Source organism: Phaethon lepturus, unplaced genomic scaffold (genome assembly GCF_000687285.1).
Source record: "Phaethon lepturus isolate BGI_N335 unplaced genomic scaffold, ASM68728v1 Scaffold50066, whole genome shotgun sequence".
NCBI lineage: Eukaryota > Metazoa > Chordata > Aves > Phaethontiformes > Phaethontidae > Phaethon > Phaethon lepturus.
The window spans coordinates 818-11,863 of NW_010547862.1; the positions used below are offsets into that span (position 1 = coordinate 818).

Here is an 11,046-nt window from a genome sequence, read left to right on the forward strand (position 1 = left end):
CTGAACGTTGTCCTGTGTTCTTCTCACAGGTTCCTCAGGACTGAGATATCACGGTTCTGAGACGAGCCCCTGAGCAGCGAAGGGCCATCACGCGGAACGTTAAGTGCGCCCAGGGCATCACGGAGCACCGCAGGGGAACGAACCTGTGCTCCAAGTGCTGTGATAGGCTTTTTCCATCCATGCTGCTTCAGTCCATCGTCTGGGCCACCAGCTGATGAGATGGCACAGAGCACCGAGCTCCAGCCAAGCTTTGAGGACATTTTTAATGTTTTATCCCAGATCCCACAAGACAAACTCCTTAGCCTCAAATGTCAACTGAAGCACTTGATATCTGGGCCCAGCAGCAAAATACTGCAAGCCATGATCCTGCTTACTCTGGGACAAGAAACAGATGCAAGAATCTGTTTGGATGCCTTGGGCGACAACCGGGCAGCCCAGTATGTCCACCAGACCAAGCTGGGCGGTGCTGGAGTGCAAGAAGATGGGGAGGATTTGCAGCCTCCCGAGCTGGATGCAGGTGCCATGGCACTTCTGGCACAGATCTACTCAGTGTTGGCAGAGGAAAAATTGTGCAGTCATGAAGCCATGGACAAAGCCTGCCAGGCTGCCACCGAAGCCTGCAACACCAGCAAGGAAACTCAGGGGGACATGCTCAACGGCATCCCAGCTGAGGACCAGGAAAAACTTGGCTCTGCTGTCAGCATGGACCCAGGTGACAAGTTTCAGATGCTGAGATCTGACGAGGGTGTAGGATTTCTCCAGATGCCCAGGCCAAACTATGTGGTGAGAAGTTCCCCAGTGCAGATCAGAAGCAACTCAGAGCTTTCAGGCCCACGGACCTTGTGCTCCCTGGGGAGTCCCTCTTTCACCAGTCACTTTGAGATCAGTGCATCGCCAACAGTTGTTTATCACACCCAGCCGTCTTCCCACAAACGTGTCCCCCAGCCTAGCCAGCTGTGCAAAGGGAGCACCAGCGGTGCTGGACAGCCCGACAGGGACAGAGAGCGCCACAGCCTGCAGGAAACAAGCTGGGCCAGCAGACCCAACTCTCATCCCGGGCAGGACACAGGTGCCCAAGTCCCCCAACGGGAGAAGGTTCTGCAGGTCACTTCTTGTCATCCAACTCTCTCTATTCCTGAAACGCAGCTGCCCATGCTAGGCGCCATGAACCAACCTGCCAAAAGTGGTGATGTTTCCAGCACAGTAGCAGCAGAACCTCATGCACCAAAAGCAAGCACAGACAAAAAGCAAGATGAAAAGCAATTATCTACAGGTCTTCCTGACTCAAGAGCTACAGTGGATATTGGTCCTGCCCGTATGTCCAGGGAAGACTCCTGTGTTCCAGTAGGCATTTCTTCTAACTCTGCATCTGCTTCCATTTCAGCCTGTTCCCTTCCTCCTACCTATTCCTTCTCCTCAACCCTTCCCCACAACGTATCATATCTCCCTCCCCTCCACTCATCCCCCTCTCCAGCCTGGCCGCCTCCTCTCCAAACTGTAGAACCAGTGCTCACATCAGAGCCAGATGGTGGAGAGACAAAGTTCTTCACTTTCGTTGTCCTGCATGCTAGTGAAGATGAGATTGTTGCCCATCGGGTCAAGGACCTGCTAGAGAACATGGGGGTTCCCAATGGTGCCACGCTCTGCGAGGACTTCTTCATTGCTGGACGCAGCCATATGACTTGCTTCCAGGATGCGATGGAAAACTCTGCTTTCATCATCCTTCTGCTGACCAAGAACTTCCCATGTGACCTGTGTATGTTTCAGACAAACACTGCTCTGATGGAGTCCATCCTGAAACCATCCAAGCATGACTCAGTCATCCCTTTTGTACCAAAGGAGAACCCCCTGGAGCGGAGTCAGATTCCCAGCACGCTCGGTGGGCTGATGCCCTTGAATGAGAACTCTCCTGGGTTCTCCAGGACAGTGCAGAACACCTTTACCTCCAGCAGGATCAATGAGAGGAAAGCCATGTGGGACCTGACGCGGAGAAGGAAACTACAGCTCTATCGGGAACGGTATCAAACACTGCAGAACTTGGCTGCTCTGAACCTTGGCTCCCTTGCCCAGGTGCCTCCACCAGCAACATGGCCACAGCTGCTGGAACAACCACCTCGACAGTGGTACCCCCCTGCTTCGGCTGTCCCTCCTGCCACATACCCACCTCCCACCGCTGGTCACGCCATGCCTGCTCAGATGGGTCCCTCTCCTTTCCAACCACTTCATCTCCCATCAGGCCACTACAACATGCTGCCAGGTCCAGGAGGTGTCCCGCCCCTCATCATTCAACACGCTCGAATGGTTCAGATTGGGAACCACAACATGATGCAGGTAGAAACTGTCACACGAGGTCCACAGGACAGCGAGGAAGAAACCAAGTAGAATGCTTGATCAGAGATGCGGTAGGTCAGCCAAGGCCAGAGACACACACACACTTCGTTTCAAACCCTACATTATAGTGATTCTGCTGGGACGGGGACTATTCTTGTTTCACTATGGGTAAAAGGTGCCACTTTCTTGGAGCACAGGAGAAAATGACCTTCTTTTTTGTTGGACCATTTTTTTTTGTTGGACCATCTCCTGAGACCATTTTCCTTGTTCTTATTTTCAAGTAACTGATAAAACTCCTTTCCTGATTTTCTGAGACTACTAGAAGGTTTTATAAATAAATTTTCATTAATTTATTTGTGTTTCTCTGGGGTTTTTTCCTGCAGAATTAGCAAAGGGGCAGTCAGGGGTATCAGGAAAACTGTTCTGTCTGTACCTTTGGGGAGGAGGGGGATGGGAGATGCCACACAGGCGTTGTGTTTCATAATCTGCTGCTGACCAAACCATTTGAGGGAAAATCTTTAGGGGATGCTTTGGGGAGTCACTGTGGCCTCCGGTCAAGGTGCTAAGCAGCATGAGGTCTCACCGTTTTCTTCCAGCAATCCTCTTTGCTTGGGATTGCAGAGTATCCTCTCGGCCTTTCACACCAATGCCTACTTCGCATGCGTGGCGCACTCCCCTTGCTACAGGACGCCAGCAGCGCCATTTCCCGCAAGCCTCTCGCATCAGACCCAGGAAAGTTCAGGAAGCCAGCTGCACGGCCTTCCAAGAGACTGCAGGCCTCTGGGCTGAGGCATCAAGAGATCACTCTTCCCAGTTCCCCTCTGAAACTACAGAGAGAGAAGTTTTTTGTTTGTGAAAGACAGAATTCCCATGCGCCCCTGGAGGCATGGCTTGAAAGAAAGTACTTTTGTGTTTCAGAAAACTCTGTTAAAGAACAGAGATTACACACCAGATAGAAGGCTAAAAAAGAATCTTTACAGTAAAGCTGTGTTTAGGAAAAAGACATACTTAATGAATGTGAAATGAGAGGAGGGAGATGTGGAGAAAGTCTGCGGAGGCAGAAGCTAGGTGTTCACTCCTCCATTCTTACCTGTTTGTAAAAGGTCAGAGTGGGACCAGGGTCCTGTCAGACTGGCTGTTACACAGAGAAATGCCCCCTGCTGAGATTACTCCACCTATCTGGAGTTTGAGGAAAAAGTTTGATGGAAAAACAAAAGCATTGAGCAAAGCGTTACAGAAGGGGTGGAGAAAGGCCAGGAATGGGGGATGTGTTCTGCAGGACCTGGGTGAGGGGCATACCAGGCAGATCTCTACTGAGCTTTTAACACAAGGAGGGCATCTGAAGCAAAGCTGCAGACACCACACTCTTCCTCTGACAACTTCGGCCGCAGCCGTTTGCCTGCTCTGTCAGTAGAGGTCAGCTCAAAGCCACCAGATGACTAGATATGGGACTGCTACCTCCGTGGAGCAGAGCCCAGCCAACAGCAACAAGCTCTAGAGTCAGCTCACCCTGTGCCGGGGCCCCTGCAAGCCGCAGGGCAGCGCTCACCCTGCTCCTTCGTCCTGCTCCTCACCCTAGGAAGGAACCCGAGAGCTGCCGAGTCCTCATTAAGGTGAACCTCAAGGGCCAGTGTGATTGATACAGGGGAGGTGACCCCGTTTCGGGTACTTCTGCAGATGTGCCTGCGCTTGTGTCACTCTGAATAGCCGTCCCAGTACATTTCAAATTGAGAGGAGCCAGCATGGTCTGACAGACAAAGCGCAGGACTCCTACAGGCCATCCTGGACCTGGGACTACCCAAGCTGGGCACCCACAGGGCCTAATTCTGGGTTGTAGTCTTTGTCCATGAACCATTCAAGCCTTACAACCAAGAGCTGTATAAGACAGACATCAGTAAGTTCTTGGAGAAAATACTGTTCAGCTGACATTAATATCCTCTGAGGGAGAACTCTGGTCACCAGGCTAAACACTGAACAATTCTCACTCTTCCTCTCTGGCTCAATCTACCTCAAGCTCATTCTGCACCAAGCACACCCTCCCAAACAAGTACCAGCCTACTAAATAAAGCTCACTACCCAGACACGAATCCCCAGCATGGAGGAGAGAGCAGAATGGGAGTCTCTCCTTAGTCCTGGCTCCTCAGAGGACAGCAGGTAGTGGTGTAAAGGAGGACAGTGCCCTGTGTTGAAAGCTGCAGCCTTTTTGTTTTTGAGCAGCTTATGCCCCTCAAGAGGGGCCGGGGATGACTGCAGGATGATGCTGGAGAGCCTGGGCACTGACTGAACATCAGTGCAAGCTCTGGAGCTCCTGGGCACCCCAGATGTAGGAGCTGAGAGCTGACGTGCCCGTACTCTTAAACTGCAACAGCACAGTGGCTGTCACAGTTTTGGATTTAAATCCCAGAGTTTCCTCTTAAGAGGCCACAGGCCCTTTCTCACAGATCTGTCTGTAGGTCTCTCTGCCTCCCTCCCCCCACCTCAAGGCGGCTTAGCTCCTCCTGGATTTCCTTGGCTGAGAACTAGCACGAGACACCGGGCTTGGACAAATCAAAGCGCGCTCTGTTCTGAGCAGAGCAAGAACCACATAAAAGCATTGCTATTTAAAAGTTGCCATCAGTTGTTGGCTTCCAGCTTTGAAAGAGTTCAGCTTTTAACTTCGAATGACCAGTGACAATGGATTAACTCATTTACGAGTCTGCTGGGATCCTCAAAGTACTTGGATTCCTTCTATTTCCTATTTTCTCTCCTCTGTGTCACCTTTGTTCGAATAGGTGTTGTCTGTTAGTGCAATTCCTGCCACACTGCAGTTGTTGCCGTGCAGCCACCAGGACAGCCCCTCCTCTTGGGAGAAAACATCATGTATCACTCCTTCTCCAGCTCTTCTGCTTTCTATAAATGCAAAACTGGTCAACTGGAAGCTGCTCTAGCTTGTCAACAACCTTAACACAGTCACATCAAGTTTGCTTGGAGAAAGGGAAAGGGAAAAGACATGGTCATAGACTAAAACACTGCAAGATTGTTTGGGGTTTTTTTAAAGCTTATAGTGTGTGGAGGGCCAAGAAGCTCAAAGTTTATTGGGAGCAACTTCCACTTGAGAGCCACAGCCCTGTTTTAACCCTGTCGGAGGGTTCACTCTTCCCCCATTTTCAAGGCTCTCTTTGCTGTTGCTCACCTTGGAAAGGGAGCTTTGCCACCAGGGCCTTGTTTTCACCAGAATGCACGTGTGCCTGCGACCCCCTCATTCTTCCCCAGTTCCTCTGGGAACCTGAGAGATGCTGATAGGATACCCCTATTTTTATGCTCTAGGCCACTTTCTTTGCAAAAATTGATCTTATGACACAAGGAGTCTCCAAAGCCGTCCACAGAAAGGCACCGGCAACTGGTGCCACGAAAACTCCCGTGAATTTCTCACCACTTTTGCATTTCTAAAGAAACCTGTATGGGAAGCTTTATTGTCAAGAGGGCCAATTACCAGTATTACGGAGAGAAAAGCGCATCTTAGCTTTTAAGAAAGGAATAAAAGGTAGACATTTTGTTCATGGCAGCGTGCAGAAGGGCTCCTGGAAAGCAGTGTGCTACAGGAGGGTCTGCAGCCACCCCAGTGAAAAAAGCACTCCACTCACTCTCCAACGTAATTCCTCAGATAACGAAATCATCACTGAAATATTTCACTGCTCCCCACATCTCCTTGTTTTGCCCCACATACTGGAGCTGGCCCAGACAACACCTACAATAAGGATTGTTCATTGTAATTACCCCTAAATTCACACCGTGATTTCTCACACCCAGTAATAACTATCACTTACTTTCTGCGTCCTTAATATGTAATTACATATTATTTATGTGTTAACAAGAAAAAATTTAAAGCCCTTTTCTATCACACAAAGTAGTCTCCTCCGTAAGGCTTTTGTACATGACTGGATCCCCCAGCTATCTGATCACAAGATCCCGGCTCGAGCCGCTTGCCCATCCCAGCTGTGGAAGAACTCCCTTCTCATCTCTCTCCTCCCAGCACCTCTGTGTACGGGAGGGTATTGCAGCCAGAGCGCACCACAGTCAGGAGCAAGCAGCCACTGCCTCAGTCCTGAGGCTATCCAGTTCCTTGTACCTGCGGGGGCAGCTGCTCTCCTACGTACCTGAAGATCACCTATAGCACAGCAGTAGTTAATTTGGTTGGGAGAAGTGTGTCCCCCAGATCTGCAGACACTGCTTAAATGCAGTGTCTAGCATTTTCAAAAGAATAAGAAACCAGCAACACTGATGAAACCGTTAAGAATTATTTTTGAGGATGGAGCAATCAATGAAGGGACAAACATTCAAACATTTTATCCATTTGCTCCCATTCTCCCTGGGGAAGGCCAAGCATTTTTGGAAATCCAAATTCTTGAATGGAACTAACTCCAGGGCCTTTAATTCCTCTATGTGCTTTTGACCTCCCACTGACAGCTCTGGGGTTGAAAAACACAGGTTGACAATAGCCACACTGCATCTCTCTTTCTGCTTGCAGTGCCCACAGTCCCAACTGTATATAAGGCAGGTAATACCTGAGTCAACAGAGGGGCATCCTTTCACACCATTTCATTTACATCAAAAGATAAGGCAAAGTATATAAAGAGAGGTGTCACTTCAGTGTCAGTGTTAGCCTTTTTCAGGGGAAATGTTTGCAATTGCAAAAATTGCTTCTCCCAGGAGTAAATTCAGATGAAATGAAACAATCAATCACACCTGTTGATTGCAAATGCCCAGTATTTCCATACCCACAAGTGTATCATCCCTAGGAAACAAGCTGAAAATAGAGGCTTACCAGCAAGAAGTCCAAGGCACTTGCATTCTAGCAGCCATTTTTTGTTTTATTATTTAAAGTTAAGAGCGCTTATCAGCTCACAAATTAACAAATTCCATTCCTGCAGTTTAGTTCAGGTTTCAGCCAAAAGAAAAAAAAAAAAAGAACGTAGCTAAACTAACTCTGCACTTTACACCTCAATAAAAGTTAAACCTCCTTGCTTTATAAATAAACGTTATAGTTAACACTGCAAAAATGTAATGGCAGATCTACAATATCTTTAAGGGGCAGAAAGCGTTGCATTATTGAGGCATATGGATATGCTGGCTTATAAATACAAGTAGAGAAGCTTCAGTAGCATATAGTGCATGGTTGTTTATCAGGGTTCTGCTCTCCCAGTCTTGACCTTTCCCAAAGCTCAGAGGCAGCTGCTTCACCCCCAACTGTGCTTTCCACTCTGCCCGGGGCCAAGAAATGAGCCACAGGCTGCCAAAGCCCAGTCACTCCCCCTGCAAGAAGAGAAACTGCTGGAACAACATCATGTTTACCAACAGGCTGTTTACCACCAAGGAGGGTTCTGCTAGTGGAGGCAAATACCTACCCTGAGACTACGGATTTAAAGAGAAAAACAAGTTGCGTGCAGATCCTAATTAAAGAAAGGAGCTTGCCCAAATAGTAGCCAAATGAGATTTCAGGTTCAATCTTCAAAGTAGCACCATCCGCAGTAAAGTTGCAAAATGAATCAAAAGCCAAAACCAGATGCTAACAACCCACTCCATGCAGGCTTTCAGAATAGGATAATTAACAGAGCCCACTGGGTTGATACTAATAACCCTCAGAAGAACAAGAAGGCACCTTTCTTTTCTTTCTTCCTTCAGAGCACCCTCATGCAAACATGCCACAAACACTCACTTGCTTTAATAACCCCCCAAGCACCACCCACACTACAAGTACCTCCCATCCTAGAGGGCTAGCAAGAGCACATCCTCAAAGATGGTTCAAAGTGCACTGGTTTGGCTCATAAACCTGGCTACACCCACCCTGAACAGCTCAATCCCTGCTGACCTCTGGAGCTAAAGGACCTCCGCGTGGGGGAGTGAACGTGTGCAGAATGGGCACACTGAGGGTCTGAACTCCACATTATTATTTTGTTTTTAAGGTAGCAGTTTTTCCTCCCCATTCATAAAAACCAACATCTATTGATGAAACTATATAACCAGAACTGACCTTACTAGATCTTACAGGATTGAAGAAGTCTTGCAGCATAGATAGGGCCTGGCTCTAAAAGAGAAAAAATTACCCAGCTTTATGGACCATCATTGAAATCTCAGGCTTTTAACACCACTTGCTACTTGGCCAACCAAAGGAGAAAAAAAAACCCAACATCCTCAGCACACCCAGCCCTACTGCCATGCAAGGCAACTACCTCAGCAGGTCACAAGCCACTCGGCTGTTGGACTCATACTGCACCAAATCTGAGAACGGGGTGGGGAAAGAATTAGTTGGAAGATGTTTTATTCCTCACTTGCATTCCTATCTGTTCGGTATTTGGGATGGGAAGGGCTAGAGCACATGTGTGATGTGTAGCTGCTCCAAAGCTTAACGTCGAGTTAATCCAGCACTAATGGGAGAGGCAGCAGGTCCCAGGGATCTCCATTTTCCATCCTTCTCAGGACGAGACGATTGGCATGGGAAAGGGCAGGGGCTGCAGCCTTCTCTGGATACAGTGCACTGGAGATATCTGGTACCTGAAGATGACAACAACGAGGGACAGCCATGAGCTCTCAAGTCTCCTCCTCCCCTGCCCCTGCACATGCCAGCTTGATGGTGACAGATGAGGATAAAGCTCACAGCCCGTCTCAGCACAGCGACGGCCTTCGACACCTAGGCAAGGATGGCCCGAGATCTCAGACTGCACTACCTCTGCGGGGTGAAACAGGCAATGGGAAAGGCTGGGGACTTCAGCTCTCCCACCCTAGTGCAGTTCAATGAAGGCTTCCAGCTCCTCGGGGATGAAACCCTTGTAGGGAATCTTGTGCTTGTCCAGGGCGCGAGCAGCAAGGCACTGGAGGGTGATATAGTTGAAGGGCTGCATCATGCTCTTGGTGAGCAGCTTCTCATCCAGCAGCTCATAAGCGGTCTGCTTGAAGGCATTGGTGGCATCCATATGGGCTCCAGCCTCCATCAGGGCGCTCATGATCAGCGGGCAGTTGTTGCGGGCAGCAACATGCAGCGGGGTGTTGTTGTCATAATCACGGCTATCTGGGTCAGCCCCACACTCCAGAAGCAAGTTTACAACGTGGAGCGATGGGAACTTGCCCACGGGATAACGTCCCACTGTTGTGGTATCTTTGTCCACAGCCATATGCAAAGGAGTGAAGCCATTCTTGGCCCGGGGGCTGCACTTTAGCAGGCGGTAGATAGTCTGGCGCTTCTGGTGTTCCTCCTCCGGGGTGCATTCCACCTTCTCCAGCAAGAAGACCAGGTGGAGGATAATGGCCAGTGTCTTGGTGAACTGCGCTGAGTCAACTACAGGGTCCTTGCCATGCACAAGGGCCCTCTCCACCTCCCGGACCCCTTTGCTCAGTACTCCCATGAGGTCAGAGAAGCCCAAATGGGTAGCTAAAGTGCCTTTGGAGCGGTCCTGAAGTACGTAAGAGAAAAGCTCAGCAAACGAAAGGAAACTGCTGGCAGTCATCGGGCTGAGAGGCTCCAGGTTGCCTTGCTGCATGTCCAGAGCATACTTCCACAGGTTAATGCAGCGTTCAAAGTTGCCGGAGTCAGCATACACTGCTCCTCGGTAACGGATGTAATAGGAAGTATCTGGGTGGGATGGACCCAAGATGCGCTCTCTAATCAGCAGTGCCTGCATGCGCATCTCATCTGGATCAGTAATCAAAGCTTCCAGTTCCTCCAGTGAACTCACTTCCCGGGAATAGTCATAGGCCAACACCAGCTGCCGCGGCTCAGGTTTAGGCAGGTATTGCCCACCCTCACACCGAAGCTCCATCGCCCTTCGCCAGTACTTGTGGGCTCCCAAAAGGTCACGCTTCTTATCCACAAATGTAGCACCCAGCAACTCCAGTGCTTCCACAGCAGCCTCTCGAGTGCAGAACACATTAGGGACCTGCTGCTCATCCTGACTGGAAACTGAGGCACAACATCTCTCACATCCCTCTTCATCGCAGCCCTGAGGAGCTTCCTTGCCAGCGCTGCAGCACCTCTGATGGCTCCCACCTGATGCACAGGTCCCATTTTGGTTTCCTGCAACCTCCTCCTCCTCCTGCTGCAGCCCTCCTTGGATGAGATACTCCACAATGTTGGTGTGACCGGTGACACTGGCAGCTAGCAGAGGGGTCATGCCATAGCCGTCTTTCTCCATGCGGGCTTTGGAGCGGAGCAGTAGCTGCAGGATCTCCAGGCTGCCAGACTCAGCGCAGTCATGCAGGGCCGTATTTCCCTTCACGCTCCGGCGGTTGACATCAGCCCCTTTTTCTAGCAAGTAACGTGCAATTTCCCGGTGCCCTTTGTAGCAAGAAATCATCAAACAAGTGTGTCCGTGCCGGTTGGCTACTTCCAGGTCAGCTCCACGCTCCCCGACTAAGTAGCGCACAATCTCCAGATGCCCATCAAAGCAAGCAGCCCGCAGCGGCGTGGAGTTGGTCAGCGTGGTCTGGTTCACCGATGCACCGTGATCCAGGAGGCTGCGCACCACCCCCAGGTGCCCAGCAGCAGATGCTGCCCAGAGCGGCGGGGCCCCCTCAATGGTCTCCCCATCAAAGTTGACGGAGCCTCCCTCCTCCACGCGGGCGCCGCAGTGATCCAGCAGGTACTCCACCACCTCCAGGTGCCCGTGCCGGGCAGCAATCAGCAGCGGGGTGCTCCCTCCCCCGGGGCCGTCGCCCCCACCGGGCCCTGCCGTCAGTGCCTCC

The 11,046-nt window shown here is 50.5% G+C and overlaps 2 protein-coding genes across 2 annotated transcripts; one reads left to right on the forward strand and one right to left on the reverse strand.

The window, feature by feature from the left end:
• The first annotated feature begins 219 nt into the window (after window positions 1-219).
• TICAM1 (toll-like receptor adaptor molecule 1) lies at window positions 220-2,382 on the forward strand. Its single transcript, XM_010289761.1, has one exon. It carries the CDS (start codon window positions 220-222, stop codon window positions 2,380-2,382), a length of 2,163 nt encoding a protein of 720 aa, XP_010288063.1.
• Window positions 2,383-8,639: 6,257 nt separating this feature from the next.
• On the reverse strand, window positions 8,640-10,995 carry FEM1A (fem-1 homolog a (C. elegans); the record flags this gene model as incomplete). Its single annotated transcript, XM_010289762.1, has 2 exons — window positions 8,640-10,214; window positions 10,386-10,995. Coding segments are annotated over 2 exons (1,735 nt in total), but the record flags the coding sequence as incomplete, so codon positions are not given.
• Between the last annotated feature and the right edge of the window lie 51 nt (window positions 10,996-11,046).

Bases quoted from the DNA above. Each gene is read 5' to 3' on its own strand.
- TICAM1 (XM_010289761.1), top strand. From the start codon at position 220: ATGGCACAGAGCACCGAGCTCCAGCCAAGCTTTGAGGACATTTTTAAT.